General features: G+C 41.5%; 2 protein-coding genes across 3 annotated transcripts in view; both read right to left on the reverse strand.

The window, feature by feature from the left end:
• Nucleotides 1-1,898: 1,898 nt before the first annotated feature.
• atp6ap2 (ATPase H+ transporting accessory protein 2) lies at nucleotides 1,899-10,140 on the reverse strand. The gene is made up of 9 exons (XM_050049145.1): nucleotides 9,995-10,140; nucleotides 6,804-6,934; nucleotides 6,565-6,693; nucleotides 6,359-6,454; nucleotides 6,120-6,257; nucleotides 4,217-4,270; nucleotides 3,980-4,129; nucleotides 3,779-3,898; nucleotides 1,899-2,712 (listed from the first exon to the last, which is right to left on the reverse strand). The coding sequence occupies exons 1-9, from the start codon at nucleotides 10,068-10,070 to the stop codon at nucleotides 2,518-2,520; spliced, it is 1,089 nt and encodes a 362-aa protein (XP_049905102.1). The 5' UTR covers nucleotides 10,071-10,140; the 3' UTR covers nucleotides 1,899-2,517.
• Nucleotides 10,141-14,779: 4,639 nt separating this feature from the next.
• bcor (BCL6 corepressor) overlaps nucleotides 14,780-18,243 on the reverse strand; it is a 40,289-nt gene continuing 36,825 nt past the window's right edge. For both annotated transcript variants that reach the window (XM_050048286.1, XM_050048284.1), the window contains 3 exons: nucleotides 17,777-17,854; nucleotides 17,466-17,619; nucleotides 14,780-15,970 (listed from right to left, as the gene is read on the reverse strand). In XM_050048286.1, the coding sequence (XP_049904243.1) occupies nucleotides 15,640-15,970; nucleotides 17,466-17,619; nucleotides 17,777-17,854 (563 nt within the window). In that variant the 3' untranslated portion in view covers nucleotides 14,780-15,639. The remainder of the gene's footprint in view (nucleotides 15,971-17,465; nucleotides 17,620-17,776; nucleotides 17,855-18,243) is intronic.

An 18,243-nucleotide genomic window follows, 5' to 3' on the forward strand; every position in this document is an offset into this window, starting at 1 on the left:
GATGTCTCAAAGTTAACACACCATACTCAGATTAGGCATTTCCATGTATTTTATAGTTTTTTGCTTTCTAAATCTTAAAAAGTATTCAGATCCTTCTCTTAAGTAAAATACCACAATTTGTTTTTTATTCCTGGTTTATACCCTGACAAACTTCTTGCATCCTATAAAGATATTGCTGTCTTAAATCTCTGCTGCTTGCAAAAACAGATATCTCACTTTCTTGGAAAAAAAAGACTGGTGAACCAATTTTTATATTTTTTGTTACTTTTAGTTTATTATCATTGTTGTTTGCATTCTGTAATCTTTAAAGTGTTTGGCATGTAAGGGAAGCCTTCATTTTGGTGTTGGACAATAATCTATGTGCTTTCGATATTCCTCTGGATGAGAACACAGATGCTTTCCAGGTCTTACAAGGTATTTGGAAATTGATAAAGATATTGCTGGAAAAAGAAATACCATCGTTTAAAAAAATACTTCATTACAAGTAGGCTTAAAAGTCCTGCATTACAAAATCTTTAATTAAAAGAACATACGTTTTAGTACACTAAAAGAAGTAAAAATACTTGTTAAGCAGAACAATGTTCCACTTCACTGATTATCATACATCACATTATTAGATACTGAAGCATTTTACTGTTGTAGCCAGTTGAGGTGGAACTTTAACAGCTGCTACCCCACATACCAGGGATCATCACTGCATTCTTTATGATTTGGTGAATTGGACGTCATTGACCACTCGCAGACAACTGCACTGGTATATTTTTATCTAGACAGTTCAATACTGGGCAAACTTCCAGCCGACCTCTGCTCCCTTGTGTGTGTCAGCTCTGGTTGTTACCAGCTACGCTCCTCCAAGTGGTTACTTTTTAATGTACCCAGGTTTTAACAGATCTGGGGAAAACTGCATTCTCCTACTCTGCACCTTGGACATGGAACAGTCTCCAAAAAGATCTACAATTAGAAATGAATGATGATGAATTTAAGGTCATTATAAAGAATGTGGTGACAGAGACATGTGCTTGTTTTTCTTGAGAGGCCACTGTGTTTGAATAGATGTTGTTTTATTGTGGATTTCTGTGTTATATGTTGTATTTGCTGCATTTTAATGTGTTTTGATTGGCTGCTACCTCGGCCACGTCTCTCTTGTAAAAGAGAATTTCAGTCTCAATGGGTTAAATTCCTGGTTAACTTTTTTTTTTTAAATGTTTTTCAGTCCAAGGACCCCTTAACTGAAACAGAGACGGAGCAGGGATCTTCTACTTCACATATAGTATAAAGCTGCATTGCATATTAAAGTGGGCAGATGGAGGTTGTCAGGCAGAGGGCCGTATCAGCCTCAGGCTGCAGTCTTGACCTTTACTTGCTTTTCAGGTAGTTGAGGGAGGAAACTACTTTTACAAAGATAAAATGATGCAAAAGGCAAAGTATTCTGGATTTATGTAAATGTGTATTTTCAGACATTTTCATTTTGGAAAGGAAAAAATAATACACTAAAAACAATAATTTGGCACCCCGCTGCAGTTACTCTGAGCCCCTGTTGAAAACCAACACTGTACAGAGTGATGCAGTTAAGTAGTTAAAGCATTCAGATTTCAAAGACAAATGTCTTCTGGGTGAAACTGCTGAAAATTTAAAGACACCTGAAACATGGCATCCAGCTACACTCATAAATGTTAACAAGCCAAAAAGGTTGGGAAAAGGTTATTTTGAAACAGTACAAACAGTCTGGTGACCTGTCCAAAGTGTACCCTGCCTCTCACCCAATGTCAGCTGGGATAGGCTCCAGCCCCGCTGCGACCCCTAACAGGATAAGCGGTTACAGAAATGAACAGTACAAATAGGAGTTTTCCAGAATTAAACACATGCTCCCAGTTAATGAAATGAAACACAGCCACAAGTTCCATGTAATAATTTAATGTCAGGCATTTTAACGCGATTTACAGAGCTTCATTTATCCATGTCCAATCCAAACAACCAACATAATGATCAAGTATTCATGTCATCCAATATGCGTTTACCATCTGGAATAGAAGCAGGGTGAAACCTTCCTGGAATAAACACTGCGCAAATCTTCTTCACAATACAGCAGTTTGTCGTACAGTTGCATTTTGTATATTCAATATATACACATAGATTTCATTTAACTTAAAACAGATTCACACAACAAGACAAGCACAACAACTTCACACAGGAACCATTCTTTCATATAATCACAATATTTTTTTTACAATAAAAAATACAGTTGCAATCACCAGGGGAACAAATGAGTTAGTGAGGAGTTAAGGTCGTAAGGAATGATGTGAGCAGAGGTTGATGAGAGGAAGTCTGAATTTGATCAAGCAGCTTCATGTGGGCAAATTGCAGAATAATGTTGATGTAAACATAAAGGTGACTCAGTATAATGTCCTTCCTCCCATCAAGCTGTCACTGTATTTTTCACTGAACAAGACCTCACACAAAACACAAACATTCATAAGAGGGATCTCAGAGGACGGCTGGAGTGTCAGAGCTCAGGACTTAATCCATCCTGATCTTCTGGTTGGTCATCCTGTAGATGATGCTGTCATATCCTGGGTCCATGTTCCACAGGTTGTAAGAGATAGCGATGACGGCGAGGGCCAGAGCGATCATCAGCCACAGCACGATGTTGAACACCACAGCGTACTGGAAGTTGTACTTGTAGGCCAGGTTGTAAGGGCTGCCGGGGTTACTCTGCCAAAACATAAATTGCGAGATTTAAACCCGGAAAGGTGGACGCATTAGTTTGAAAAACAGTCATGTAACCTTTTCATCTCCGCTGCTGTGCATGCATCGAGTAGCCAACAGGATGTGAGTGTGATAGAAGGAGGGCAACATCTAATAAGAGGCATTAACAGGACTATTAGGACTCACCCCCCCCAACCCTTTCACCCCCGTTCCCCCTTACTCGTTTTTATTAGAGTGGCTGATCAAAGCATTCTTTGGTTCCAGACCTGAGTCATAAAAACCAAGAAGCATGGACTGGAACTGGGTTTATACTTCACGTAAGGGGTTAACCACAGTCCCACCATAAATTCCAGTGGCACTGATTCTTAGCTCAGTGCAACGCGACACTAGACACACATATTTTACATGATCAGACCATACTGTACTTTAAAATACACTCCCCAGAGTTGTTGTGCAGTAGACCCCGTTTCACAGCAGACATTTTAACGTTAACGTTGGCTCAGCTCCTTCACATGTCCCAATAAGCCATGACAGTGAGTCAGCGTGTACGATACCCAGACCGTGAAACACGCTCACCTTGATGAAATGCAGGCGTTTTTGATGTTAACATTTACACTGGTGCTTTTACTGCTACGACACGCCAAAATGTCTGCGGTGAAAAAGGTCTATGGCTGTTTTTATGTTCCTTCACTGTGATATAGAGCGGCGATTAGCAGAGCAGACAGTTTGCAGAGGAGATGCCTTGGCTGGATGTGTGATACTAAAACAGAGGAGATTACCAAGGCTATACATGTGGTTTCATCGCAGCCCCTGATTGCAGTTAGGTTTTTTAGGTGATGCATGTCAGCTATGGTACAGATACAGCACCTACATGCAGCAGTAGTTTCCTGTTCTCAGCTCACACCTCCACATGCTGCCGTTACTCTGTGAACTACATTTCAGCATATGACACTTAAAGTACTGTCAATGCATCATATTAAGCTAATACAGCACACGCTCAGGTTTAAAATTTTGATTTCCAGTCAACATCAGCATAAGGATAAAGGGAAAAACAACAGTTAACAAGACTTACAATCTGTTTGGATTCCAGGATCGAACGGGACTTCCTGGTCAAAGGAGCCTCGAAGGTCTTCACTGTGACGACCTCCACCACAGCGCTGTTGCCATAGAGACCGTACACATCCTCTCCAAACTGCAATGAAAAAGATACAGATGTTAAAATAAAAACTGAGAAGATTCTGTAAGTAAAGGTATACTAAGAGCTTCTCCTTACTTTCTGCAGAACAGAGGCAAGGATGGCGGTGGCGTCGCGGTACTGAGGAGAGTCTTGGCCGTAGAGCCTGCTGAGCTCCTCCAGGCCAGACAGCTCCAGGGAGTACAGGTCAGGAGAGTGGTCCTTTGCCAAGTGTCTGTGTCTCTGCAGCTACAAGAAGGGCAGAAGACATGTGAGCTAGCAGTGCAAGGACTGTCCTCTTTTTCAGCCTGATTTCAGCGAAGCCAGACGACTTACCAGAGCTGTAATGTCGTGCAGGACTTGAACCTCAGACAGGAAGAGCAAATCAGCCTAGAAAGCAGAAACAGAGAGGTAAAATGTCAGGGTTTCAAGTTGACAAACATAATCTAATTTAGGTAAAACTGGTCACTTTATTTGCAGAACTCCCAGGAGTCCTAAGCATGATGATGCCATATTTACTTTTTGAAGTATACTAACTACGTAGGGTGGATGCTGTTTGCTAACTGCTCAAGAATATTTATTACTAGTGAAGTATCTCACTGCTGGAAAAATGGTCTTTTCATAAAACTAGGCTGTCTATAGACCCTTTTACTGTTAGTAAACAGCATGATGTTTTCTGGTGGGCGGGACTTAGCTGGAGGCAAAACAATTCTCCACAGACATTAGCCAGCGCTAGCTAGCAAGTTCTGTTGGCTTGTTTTAGACAATGGAGGAAGATGATGCAAGTGGTGCATTCAGAAACACTCATTCCGAGCGTTAGAGCGCACTCTGGAACAAACTGGATCGTTCGGTTGCCCAGAAGACATTCTTGTCACTCTCTCTGGGGAGACAGAGCAGCAAAGCACTGAGTGGAGAGAATGTGTGATTAACTTAACTGTTCTTTAATTCATGTAGAAATAAAACGCTCCGTTTCTATGGTCAACAGGGCTCTCATTTTAGTGTAGAGCATCAGTCTGAATTTACGAACGCACCATGTCAGGTCACTCACTCTCCAGGACCGCGAGTGTTACTTGAATAAGTAAACAATGACCAACGGGACCAGACTGGCCGACCCGTATGCTCTCACTCAGTGGATGGATGATGTCACAGGAAGCTTTGTAGTTGGTTACTATGCCAATCTTACAAAGGAAGACGACAGGACGACACCGTTTGTTTTGCTATCGAAGCTAACGTTAGCTAATGCGCTAAAGAGTTAGCGTTATGGAGAAATCCAATATTCCTCTTAAAACCTCCCCAGTTTCTGAGGAGGTGGACATGATAACCCTTAATACACATAACGTTATTCATCCCCACAACAGGAAATACTTTTTCTCTAACCTGATATGAAGTGTGTGCTGCACATGTGAGCATTTTTGATGATCGCCTCCGTCCAGTCTTTTGGTCTTATCACCTTTAACCATAGTTGTCTTTGTTTTTGTTGACGGGCAGTGGCAGCTGGTATGTGATCAAATTTAAGTTGAGCCATGACTCCTTCTACTCTGGCTCCCAATAACATAACAAGACTCCTATGTAGCCTACAGCCCTGTGTCGGCGAGTCCTGTTTTGCCTCCAGCTAACAAACTGATGTCACTGTGACGTTGGTCCTAAAAGGGTCTATGCAGAAGAAGGATGCGAACTCTTTCGAAATTGGTGGAACATGACCAGAAAGAAAACAGGGGAAAAGGACTGTTTGCTTTTGCTCAAGATGTAGAAAGCACGGCTGTTCTCGCCTTGGCCCATAGTCCACCATTAACCGTTTTCGTCATGGGAAAAGGTCGCTTTCATCATAGTTTTTGTCAGCGAAATTAACACAGTCTGCTTCTAAACTCTTTGTGTCCTCTGTGGCACCATGGGAGACGGGAAATACAAATATGCAGAAGTACAGCCTGTAGTTGGAGCATCAGCCCCAGGAGAGCCAGCTAAACTCTGCCAGATGACTCATTTTGCATCATTTGCGTCATCCAGCGGAGTTTCCCCAGGAAGGAGGAGGTTGAAAGTTGAGAGCCAGTTAAAGTTGGTTAAGAATCCCTTTAACATCCTATTTTGGAGGTAGAATGATGGTGATCAAACCAGCCATCATGTCATATAGGCTGTCACAAGTTTGTCTTTAAAATGTTCACGGTGGTTGTGTGGAAATAAGGCCAAATCTAAAAAGCCAGCATGTCCTTGTGTGGGTACGATGTTGTTGTTTGAAACTGACCTCTGCATTCCTGCTGAGAGAGTTAAGCGGCAGAGAAGCCAACACAGAGCCATCCTGAGACAGACGGGCACGGATCTGCTGCAAGGTGACTGGTAGGTCCTCAAACACAGCATTGGCCTTGCCAAGCATATACAACCTCTGAGAGAAACAACAAAACAATAAAACAACAAATAAGCCTCTTAAGAATGACATCACAGATTGTAGGTATACTCTGTTCAGTGTTAGTATATTTCCGTTACCTCCTCGCTGGGGGCCAGCTGCAGCACTACAGGGGTGTCCTCAGCAAACAGAGAGTGTACCGTCTCTGCAACACTGTCCAAGGTGAAGGGCACCGGCTGCAAAGAAGAAGACACACTGACTAACTCTGCCACATCACACTTTACACGTCAGTAATATATCTGATGTACAAAGCATCATCATAATGCCACAGCCAAGTCTGACTCACGTTCTCCAAGGGGTAAGAGGCCACACTCTGAGGCAGGGCCAGGCTGTCGACTCCTCTCACCACCACCAATACATTAGCCCGGGGACGCTGGAACAAGGGACCAGCTTGGAGGCCTGGCCAGGACAGATCCTGTATGAATGAACACAGATTGCAAAGGTTTAGACTGCTCAGGGGCAGCAGAAAGAAGCTGTCAACATAACACTGACATATCACCATCTAAGCTGATAATAACAACGCACCTCTTGAACAGAGAAGCCCATGGTTAAAGCCACCAGGTCGGGGATCTTCTCTCCGGAGACGGGCCAGTCTCCTTTCTGGAAGGACACAAACTCTGGAGACTGCAGCACTGTTAAACTGTCTCCATGGACAGCTGTTGGGAAAGAGAGAGAACTGTTAATCCTAGTGAAACGTGGAAAATTAAGAATAACAGTACAAACACATCCAAGAGGAAAACATTTTGTCACCCTAACAGACTTGCAAAAGAAACTGAGAGTTCATAATTTCTCAGTGTGAAATTTACAAATGATAGAGCCCTTGAAACGTCTCACAGAAGGAACAAAAAGTAGTGTAAAATACATTTCACGAACATTCCCACTCTCAGTGCTTTACCATTGATGGATGTGAATACTACACTTTCACAGCACTTCACCTGTCCTTTACTCCTCTCTGTGAAGTGAATAACTATTGATTGCTGTATAGGAAATCATGAATGACTGAGAGATGAAGTCGATACAGCGTTGTATCTTTGTTCATATCTATTATTTTTAACAGGAATTTGGCCCCTTTATAGATTTAAAGCTACAGTCAGGCAGCCATAGATTTTTTTAAACAGAAAAGTTTCTATTTGGGAAAAAAGTATCTTCAGTAACTATCAGCCTTCAGTAACTATTGACATGACATCAATACAATAAATCAAAGTGACTGAAAAGTAGTGACTTGCTTTACAAACCAATATAATGACACTGTATGACTTTAGATATTTCACCAACTCTTATAACACACAACCCCACCAGATACTACATGTTACAATAAAGTAGAACGTCCACAAATGTCTCTGTGTGTTACATTAAAGGTCCAGAGAAAGGCAGAAATAAAATATAATTTTCAGTGTTGGGCAGTAGTGTCACTACAAGTAGTGAGGTTACTAACTTAACTACAATTCTCACTAGCATGGTGGTAACGTCACTACATTCTGTGTCAGATATCTTTTCAGTGGCAAAGTTGATTCATTAACCAAGTAGCGTGGCAGCTTCCACAAAAGTTCCAAACTATTTTTCCCAAGAAAAACTGCAGGGGTCTGGATAAAACTAAGAATAATACAACAGAGGATATGTGACTGATGCCAGCGCCACACACGGTCATGTGGATGAGGGAAGCACTTCCATATGACATCACATACTAATCCTGCAGCTTATTCTGCTTGCTGGTTCGCTGTAAGATTTTCTTGGCAAGACCCTACTCTGCCTTTGATTGGCTATTGCACTTCTTAATGCGTCTCTCAAGTGTCTCTCCATGCTTGTTGGGGGGGAGACACAACTAACAGACACAAGCAGCAAGAGATATACAAGAGACAGGAGTGAGGGGACTTCGCTGAAAACAGATGGAAGAGGGAGGCGTTGTCGACGCTAGGGATGAAGAGGAAGAATTGAAGGAATCTCCATGGTCACACCTTCAAAAATGTATGACTTTAACTGATACAACAGAGAAAAATTATGTGTTCAGGTGCTTCCTGTGCATTTCAAAGACAAAGCTGCTCTATAACCAAGGATTCAATACTATCATTTATTGTCTTTTATTGGAATCATATCATGACACACTTGCTGTCTAAATTGATGATGGCAAGCAAATTGTACATAAATGAGGTATAGTAGGAATATTATTTGAAATTTATTTTGTCTGCCTATTCTTTTGGCTGACCGTTTTCTCATAACTGAGATAATGCTGATTTGACATAAAGTAAAAAAAAATAAATAAAAGTAGCTCTGCAATGAGCAAGCTACTTTTGGCCACTTTCTTGTATCTTAGCTTGCTACATTTCTCTGGGGATAGCTTCATTGTAGTTTAGCTTTAATTTGATGTAGAGTAACTGGTAGCTTAGCTCACTACATTTCCAAATGACTTGCCCAACTCTGAATATTCATAACGATGTTTTTATTAATGTATAATTACCTGAAACTAACAATCATTGTGTTTTTTAAATACCCTTGATTGAGCCATTTGTATCTACATACAGAGTGGGTCCTCTTCCACAGAGTCAGCCATGTCTTTCTATAGTAGCCCAGAACAGGCAAACCAAACACTGGTTCGAGGGCCATTCACGTTTTCGCATTGGCCATCATAGTTCTCCTACATGCTTGGCACACTGGAGAAGTTTCAGTTGGTTGGAAACTGCAACATCACTGCTAGATGCTACTACATCCTACACAATAGACCTTTAATGTAAATCTTTTGGACTTTTATCTCTGTACATTGCACATACTCTTTATACTTAATATACCATGAATATTAGCACATTCCCTGGTCAATATTTGCACAACTATGCACAAAACTGTACAGCTCTTTCATTTTATTATAGCTATATTGTGCTGTAGTGTTTTATTAATATGTATTTTACTGTTTTTTTACTTCTATTTATGCACCAAAACACCAACTTCTTGTATGTGAAAACCTACTTGGGAGTAAACGTGATTTTCATAATGCTCTTCCCCTCCTCAGCTGCTGTTTCTGTCAGTGTGGTGCAATTTTAACTCTCTCTGATATGTTAATTGTACATTACAGCAAGTACAAATTCATCTCCACATGCTGACTGGACTTGAGGGGTCAGAATAAATATAGCAGTCCACTAACACTGACATTACAGCTCAGTGGATGGAGGCATAAACCAACTCGTGACAACCTGATGATGACTGCTGAAGAGGAACTATGAATTTACAGCCTGTCACATGACTCCACAGTCCGGTGTAAATTAGTAACCAGGAACAAGGACGCACATGAATGTATATTTCCCTTTAATTTTACCACACCACGAACAAATTGTAGACGTTTCTAACCAGAAAGTAATGTTACACATTCACACCCTCACTGCTAGCGGTGACAGTTTACCAATATGTTAGGAGTTAGCATCAAGCTAACGTTACCACTGTGATGTTCAGTTCTTAGCTGCTTGTTGGAAGCCAAAGCCGATTTAATAATACAATACTACAAGTATAGCAATGTCATTCCTATTCACATGTTCCCATTTATTTCTGTGAGACTGTTATACCAAACATATGGTTTTACCGTTGAGCTAAACGGCGATGCTAACGGTGTTTAAGCTAGGTTGTCATTTATAAATACGGTGGGGTTACATGACGCTATAATGTTATAAATATGTGTAAAATTAATCCTAAGAAATGTGAATCATAATTATCTATCGCTGCACATTTCTTACCGGTTGTGACAAGGCAGCAGAGGGCAAACACCGCGGAGAAAACAGCCTTCATCCTTCGGCAGTTTGTCAGCGACATCTTTCTCCTTGGTGCAGCAGAGATCAGCTGACCTGACGTCACGACACCGCAAAGCACGATGGGAGAATATCTGTCACAGCTACACCAACACAGGCATCTGAAGTAATAACAAATAACTACCTACATCCAAGGAACTAACGCTTATTAATTTTCTCTGCAACTTAATATAAAAAAAAATATATAAATATATATTGTGTGCAATATTTTTCACCTCTTATTGCGTATATTAATTCAACATACAATGCACATAATTGTACATGTTTCTTATGCTCTAATTATGTTGTTGTTTATTCTACTGACATTGCTGTTAAATTTTTACACTTACAGCCTCAGCACAGTGACTATATATATTTTATTTCAATATGTAATTTTTTTTATAACTTATGTACTAGTGTTGAACACGGTAGCATAATGCACATTTTTATTTTTATTTTAATGCACATTTCATTTCTACTTTATTTTATTTGTTGCTCTATATTTACACACACATTTATACACTTTTTTTCCTACTTCTTATAATACTTTACATTGTAGCAACTGTACCGATTGTAACGATCAATAAATTAATTCTGATTCTGATTTCTCATGTTGTAATTATGAGATAAGGTGTTGTTGTTTTTCAGTGCAGTGAATGCAGTGTGTTTCAGTAGTATTCAAGAGCATGAAGCAAACAATATTTGTTTTATTTTTCATAATTTTCTTATTTATCCAGGAAAGGATTGGAATTAAAGGTAACATTTGGTGTGTCGCAGTTAAAACTGGCCTGACTCAGTTAAAAACTTTTTTAGCAGGTTCCTCTTCAGCAGCATAAAAACAAATTACAATACAAAATAAAATCAGAGGCAATCGACAGAGACAAGACGACAAAAAAAATATGCAGCTACATAGACATTGTGTGAGCAATATGGCATATCAGTGGTTGCAGGCATGTCCTTCCATCTAATAGTGTTTATATGCATTAGGGATGCACGATATTGGATTTTTTGCTGATATCCGATATGCCAATATATAGAGGTGGGTGATATGGCCCTAAACTAATATCACGATATTTCAGGGTGTTTTTGTGATAATGACATTCTTAACAATATGACAAATTAATAAAAAAAAAAAAGTATATTATTAATTTAAGAAAATAGAATTGCAACAAAATAAGTGATATAGTTTTACAGTTTGCCTTCAAACATTCAGCAAAAACTAAACAAAAAATATCTCTCATTTCTTTAGTTTGTGAACAACAACAGTAACTCAGATTCAGATTCTGTATACAATATTAATAATTCACAAATTACACATTTAAACAACTCCCAAATACAAAAAATGTCCCCTGGGATCTATATATATAAATCAACAGGTGATTTCCTTCTTTTAGTAAAATCCTAAATGATTGTTTTTTTCCACCTGGACCTTTATGCTCTGCCATTTCTCCTCTAATCATCACGCTGTAACCTGTGACAGGCGGTTATGATACCACACTATCACACATTCACATATATGGAGTTTTTTGTTTAGCTGCGAGCGTCAAGTCGGTTTACACTACCAGAGGTTTCTGACAAAATCACTTGACTTGACCTGCTGCCAGAGGAGCTGCTGAATGAGTTCCCTCTGAGCAGTAATGCACTAAAAGAGTCTTGAGAAGTCCGGGGCTGTTCATAAAACATTCAGGACGCCACAGTTTATTCCACACTTCTGAAGCTGCTCCTCTTTTGGGAACCACCACTGAGTCACTCGCAAACTTCGCTTTCAGCCATGCTTGTTGTTATGCTAGTTTTATTGTGCACACCCCTAATCTTGAGCACTGACTCAGTTGGTGCACTGAAATAGTCCAAACTGTTTGGTGTGACTTCAACAAAAAATATCCCCCATTTTTCTTTCAGAAACAGTCGTCTAAATGACTGAAAATATTGTTTTGGTGGGTGTCTATGTGGACTGGAGATGCACAGATGTATCAACACTTTTACAGACTTTAACACAATAGTCTTTAAATGTCATTCTTTTGTGATAAACTTCTTTCTAGAGCAAGTTAACAATGCTAGAAACTCCATGAACCACACTCTAACAAACAAACAAACAGCTGCACACAACAATTTTTAGGTCTACTTCCTGCCATTTACTGACACATAGGGGAAACAATTCACAGCAGAGTGGGTGATGACCATGCAGTGTAATCCTCACTGAAACTTACAGCCATTTCTTCTTCACCTACAAGATGTCCATTTATGAAACCATAATAGCTGGTGATGCTCTATAATTACATCCTGCTGCTCAGTAAAGAGGGATGTTAGTCAGAGAGGAGCTCTTAAGGATGAGTGTGGCCCTCCCGCACCCTCTGCCTCAGGATGTGACTCTCTGACTCCAGTGTTTGGGCTGAGAATCTCAGGTCTGCCAGGCTGAACTCTGTTTTTTTCCCAGCATCTCGATTGGCTCTTGTCGCACCGTAACCTTCACATGGATATGTGAGATGAGCCTCTCTGCCTGGAGACAGCAGCTGAAGCTCTGACTTCACTCTGCAAAGCTCTCTGAACTGTGCTGCTAAATAAAACGAGCGTTCTCAGTCGTGATTTCAACATGAAAAGATATCTTGAGATCGTCTCAGAGCCTGATGATGATTTAATGATAGTCTGCTTTCTCTGGAGGATTCTCCAGTGGGTTATTTATGTCCCGAGGGGCTGGATTGCCCTAGTCTCTTTCTAAAGCTCCATTGTCAGCGTGCGGATCAACTAACCCCTCCTCTGAAGTTTGGCCTGGCCCTTGGCAGCCTGCCAGGGATCTCTTTGCACCCACTCTGCAGAGATAGGGCAGTTGGGTATTTAGTTTGGAGTCTGTCTCCTCTTTGCTTCAGTTTAGTTAAAGCTCAGGCGGATCGTCGTGCTGACACACTCAGCTGCTCATCTAATGCATTCTGCGGAGCCTCCCAGACTGATGGGGTTTATCTACAGCCTTAAACTGATTGGACACGTTCATGTGAGCAAAAGATCAAGTGCTGATCTTTACATTCAAAGCATATTCAGCTCCACCCACCCCAACCTCATGTTCCTCTGTACTTTGTTTATGTGGTCACCCTCTTGTACAGTGGACGATAAGGACAAAGACGTTACATCATTTCCATCTGTGCTATTTTCTCTTTTTACTAATGAATTCGTGATCAATGACAGGTATTTCAGATTGTTTAAATATGCTGACGACATGGCCTTAGTTGGTCTGTTCCAGCAAACAGACCCATCAAGTGAAGCTGCCTACCTGGCCCACACTAAGGCCCTTCAAACATGGTGTCGCATCAGCAAGTTAGAAATGAATGTGGCTAAGACGAAACAAGATCTGAAGATAGAGACAGTTTGACTAGATGGTCAACGTGTGGAAACTGTGGAAAATTTTAAATACCTTGATACGGTTCTTGGACTCCTACATGAGCCTCTCTGGAAATACTGAGTATATTTTCCAAGAGATGATCTCGGTGCCATTTCTGTAAAGAGTTCAAGGTCAAGGGCTTCTGTGGCTTGCCAACTATTTTACTTGCCATTGTCACAATCCTAGAAAGTTTATTCTTGGATGTACAGACTTTCGGTTTTAACAGGTTAAGGTAACCGAACCAGACAGGACCATAGTTTGGTACATTCTAAATTCTACCTACTAACACCATGGCCACTGAGTTTCCCAAGAAGATAAAGACAAGGAAGAAAGCAATGAGTACCTTAGCAGATACCTCCCACCCTCTCTTCAGCCTGTTTGAGCTCTTGAGCTCCACAAGATGCAATAGAGTCCCTCTTCTAAACATGCTGCCAATTCAAAAACACATACAAAAATAACTGGCAGAGGGTTCCAGAGCCTCGGGACCTCGATGGCAACCTCAATAGCAACTAGCAAGGGTAGACTTGAGGATCGCAGGTCACGAGGTGACGCTTAATTGCCCAGATCCACTTTGTTTGAACCAATCCGACAGCTTCCAAGCAAGTTGCAGGAGAGAACCACGAAGAACTAACAATCTTGTTTTAACAAATAAATTCAAATTTTAAAAAAAAAAATTTTTGTGAATTGAATATTTCATTACTCTGTTTGAATGGCATTATATGACATGGGAAAGCACTCAGAGACCAAGTACTGGGCACTGGCTTAAAGAAAAAAATTACATATACAATCCATGATAAACAAGCACGGTTTGGATGTATATGGGGCTGTTGAAAAAAAATGTCATTATATTTGGTGAAGAGGGCATTATAACTTGTTTAAGACTTGAAAGTCAAAGTTTAGGACCTGGGGCTTGACTGCAATGACTTGGCTCTACCTCTGATAAAGAATTATTATGAATAGGAATAAATCAGCCCCTACACAAAAGTTGAATTCAGCGCTGAAGGCTCAGCAAACTCATCGCTTTGGACACTGGAGGGCGCTGCAAGCCACAAGCTTTTCAGCGCAGAGAAGCAGCAAATGGGTGTTGGCGAGTTGTTCAGTCATGGCTGCAGCAATAAATTGCATGATGCCTACAATACAAAAATAATCCAAGAGATGGCAATATAGGATTGTGTTCTTCACACCTCGGCGACACACACGCGCACACACACACGCGCACACACACACACACACACACACACACACACACACACAGGAGCAGCTACAATAATGAGGCGAGATTTAATTTGACAGAGCAGCCGCACAAACTCCAGTTCTCACAGCCCGATTTAATTCAACACTGACAAAACAGAAAAGCGGAACACTTGTTTCATCTTGCAGTTTGTATATTTATTTTAAAGCAACTTCTTTTGTAAAATATAAATACAAATTATGAGATATTTTAATTACAAAGTTAAAACAAAAATGAACACACCAAAATTTACTTTACTGCAGTAGCCTCCCTGTTATATACAAGCTCTGTGCCGAAGGGTAAATATCAACATTATCTTAAAACTTTATTATACAAACAATTCTGTAGTTTTGCATGTTAAATTACAGACTAAACAGGAAGCAAAATTTGAACATAAAAAAAAAAAAAAGATACAACAGAATAGCCCCTGAGGCTCAAGCCAGCGCTAAAGTCTGAGGAGAGGAGGAAAAAAAAACAAAACAGGACATCATGTGCTTCCTATGAACACAAATACCACATTCAACAGCACAGCCTCGGTACTATCCTGTACAGCTACACACATGCACAATGTGCTGCGCGCTCACACACTCCATCCAACCGCTGACAACACGACCGCACTCTGTTGCCATACAAAATCTCTCAGGAGTCGTCGTGAGCAACATCTGAACGAAAAAAAATCTCTGTATTTCTTATATATATATATATATATATATATATGTATATATATTTATTTATTTATTTATTTATACATATATTAATTTATAAAAATAAGACCATTATTAAGCCTACTGAGTCTCAAATTGATCCTCAGTTAACGGAGGGAAACGTCTGAGCAGCCCGGTCAGCCAGCAGGTCAGTCCATCTGTACAGTGCTGGTCCAGAGCAGCGTGGGAACTAAGAGTCAGGCTAAGGCATATCATCGTAACCCCTGCGTGGTTCTAAAGCAAACTGCAGTCGGTAAGGATCAAGGTCCAGGTTTAGTGGCACAAGGGGTCAGGATGAGCCCAACTTGCCAATAGCCTTGATTTTGTCCTTCAGTTTGTCCCCTGGGTGGTCCCAGCGGTCGTCCAGGCACTCCAGTGTGGAGCCCAGAAGGGCGGCCAGCTCAGCGCTGTCTTCCACCAGGTCCAGCAGGTCCTTGCTGTCTGCGTGGAAGCCCTCTAGCTCCTCCGGGCAAGAGAAGAGCTGCGACAGAGAGGCCTGCCGGTAGAACTCAGCCTCTGCCACCGTCACCACCTCCATGTGGGGGAAGGCCTGGCGGAAGCCGCGGCCGGACATCCGCAGCCGGCGGAGGACGTCGGACAGCAGCAGCCAGTTTCTCGGCCTGAAAGAGGAAATCAAACAATGTTTAGAAATGAGGGTCGACAGAGAGGCGAGTTTTTTTAATGCCAGGGTTCCCACACATTTTCATGGACAAAATTTCTTTTAATTGACTTTTTTAAAAGGACCTACAATAAAATATCATGACTTATTCACTACATATAACACAGACGGAATTGTGTAGCGCACTTTACTCCAAATGTAATTTAATTTTTGTAGGCGATTCGCAAACATGAGGGAGTAGAGCTCCCAGACAGTGCCGTGTGTCCTGCGTCCCACAGGATTGGCTGGATTTTTAGATAAACTGGCAAAACTGTGACCTAAAAAGTTGTTAACTAACCTAATCTTAAATTACTAATGCAATTTGGCCTACATCATCTCTCTAAGGTATGGAAACTTTGAGATTCATGTTCAATCACACTGTCACAACAGTATTTTCCTTGCCCCACCTGCCAGGCATTATTCAAACAAATCGGATTCAAACTATTCAAACATAATTCCACCTAGTTGGCAAACATACAGGGAGAGACAATGCGGGGGGAAAGTGAAGAAACCTACATGATGGTAAACAAAATGTCACTCACACGTCAAAGCAGATCAGAGCTACGTTACGTCAAGAGCTACAGGGTGCTTTCAGACCTAGAGTTGTCTCGCTTTGGTCTGAATCAGGGACAAATTTTGTTCCAAAGTTGTATAATTGCCTAGAGTTGGTTTGTGTTCTCACGGCAGCATTTACAAGCAGACTAGATCAAATGCCTTGTGTGAGAAAGCTGCTCTTGATTGGTCAGAATTTCCATGTGGGAAAAATCCAGGAAGTAAAGCAAACGTTGAAGAAGAGTACACTTGCAAGATAAATGTGACACTTTCTAATGTCACAATGGAGGGACAACTACGCAGGTTGATTTTAGCGCTGCTCATCGTGGACTATATTGCTGTCATTGTTCATTTTAGTCAAACCATACAGTTTGAAAACGAGGCGCGGCTCCAACTAGAAAACAATGTTTTGATGCATTGGATGTGCTGAATGTGCATATTAAGGCAGTACAGGAGGAGGTGCACATTAATAATCCTCCAGGACTGTAACATGCTCATGTTTAACCCAAACAATGTGTCATGTGACTGCAGTTGGTTCAGATCCAGGTCGGAACACGTTCTCACCACAAACGAACCGCACCAGAGTTTGTTTGTAACCAGACTGAGACCACCTCTTCAAGAAGGTCTCGGTCCGGTTGTTTTGGTGCACACTAAGTGATTGCTGTGTTCACACCTGCCCAAATGAACCGCACTTCGGGGGCAAATGAACTTGAGTTCGATTGAACCGAACCAAACAGGGCAGGTGTGAAAGCACCCTTAATGTTACATTATATGGAATTCTATCCACAGACTTTTCCAAAACTTTTAAGGATCCAGGCCTGGAAAATTAGACTGTAGAATTTCATGACTATTCCTGGTTTTCCATGACCCCCTAATGAGAGTCTGCTCTTGAGATGGAAGCTTACCCCTGAGAGAGGGACACCTGGATGTTGTAGCAAGGCAGCAGAGGTCGGTCCGAGAACTCAAACTCAAACACCTCCCGTTTATCATCCTCATCTTCATCCTCAGGCCCTGGAGGGTCAGCCAGGATGTCGTACATACCACCCTCTTCGTTTGACTCTGAAATGCACACATAAAAACACACAAAACATTTTTAGCAAGCATCCACATTACTGTAAAAGACACGCATCGCTCGAAGCTAGATGGCATTAAAGATGTCTGAAGAATAAAGACTTTGTAAGCGCTAAAACAAACAGGACCGCTGATCAGTACTCACCACACACAGCGCTGCCATAGAATTCCCAATAAAGCCCCGGGTCGTCATCTGAGCGGCCCTGAAGGTCAGCAAAATAATCTATGGAGAGGAGAGAGGAGCAGAGCCGGTTACACAAGAGCTGGAGCCCCGGGGACAGGCAACGAGGCAAAATACAATTGCCCTTTAAGACTACAGCAGAAAAATGGATAAAGAGCACAGTAAAATAGAAGAGGAGGAGGAGGGGCGGTGTCAGGAGAGAAAAGAGAAACAAACAGAGCAAATGTTTTGGGGGAGGAGGGGTGGTGGGGCACTGATGGTCAGGGGCCAGCGGCTGTACCACGGGGGAGGAGAGCGACTGTCTCCGCTGGGTTAGAGCTGGCTCAGTTCAGAGCGGGGCTGCCAGGAATCAAACAAGAACCACACACAGTCGCTGAGTCCGCACACACACGCACGCACGCACGCACGCACGCACGCACGCACGCACACAC

This window comes from Epinephelus moara, chromosome 7, assembly GCF_006386435.1.
Source record: "Epinephelus moara isolate mb chromosome 7, YSFRI_EMoa_1.0, whole genome shotgun sequence".
In the NCBI taxonomy this organism is placed as follows: domain Eukaryota; kingdom Metazoa; phylum Chordata; class Actinopteri; order Perciformes; family Serranidae; genus Epinephelus; species Epinephelus moara.

Bases quoted from the DNA above. Each gene is read 5' to 3' on its own strand.
- atp6ap2 (XM_050049145.1), bottom strand. From the start codon at position 10,070: ATGTCGCTGACAAACTGCCGAAGGATGAAGGCTGTTTTCTCCGCGGTG. The intron at 6,455-6,564 runs GTGAGTCAGACT...TCTTCTTTGCAG, and splicing joins CCTCTTACCCCTTGGAGAAC to CCGGTGCCCTTCACCTTGGA. The intron at 4,271-6,119 runs GTCAGTTTCAAA...TCTGCTTTCTAG, and splicing joins CTCTCAGCAGGAATGCAGAG to GCTGATTTGCTCTTCCTGTC.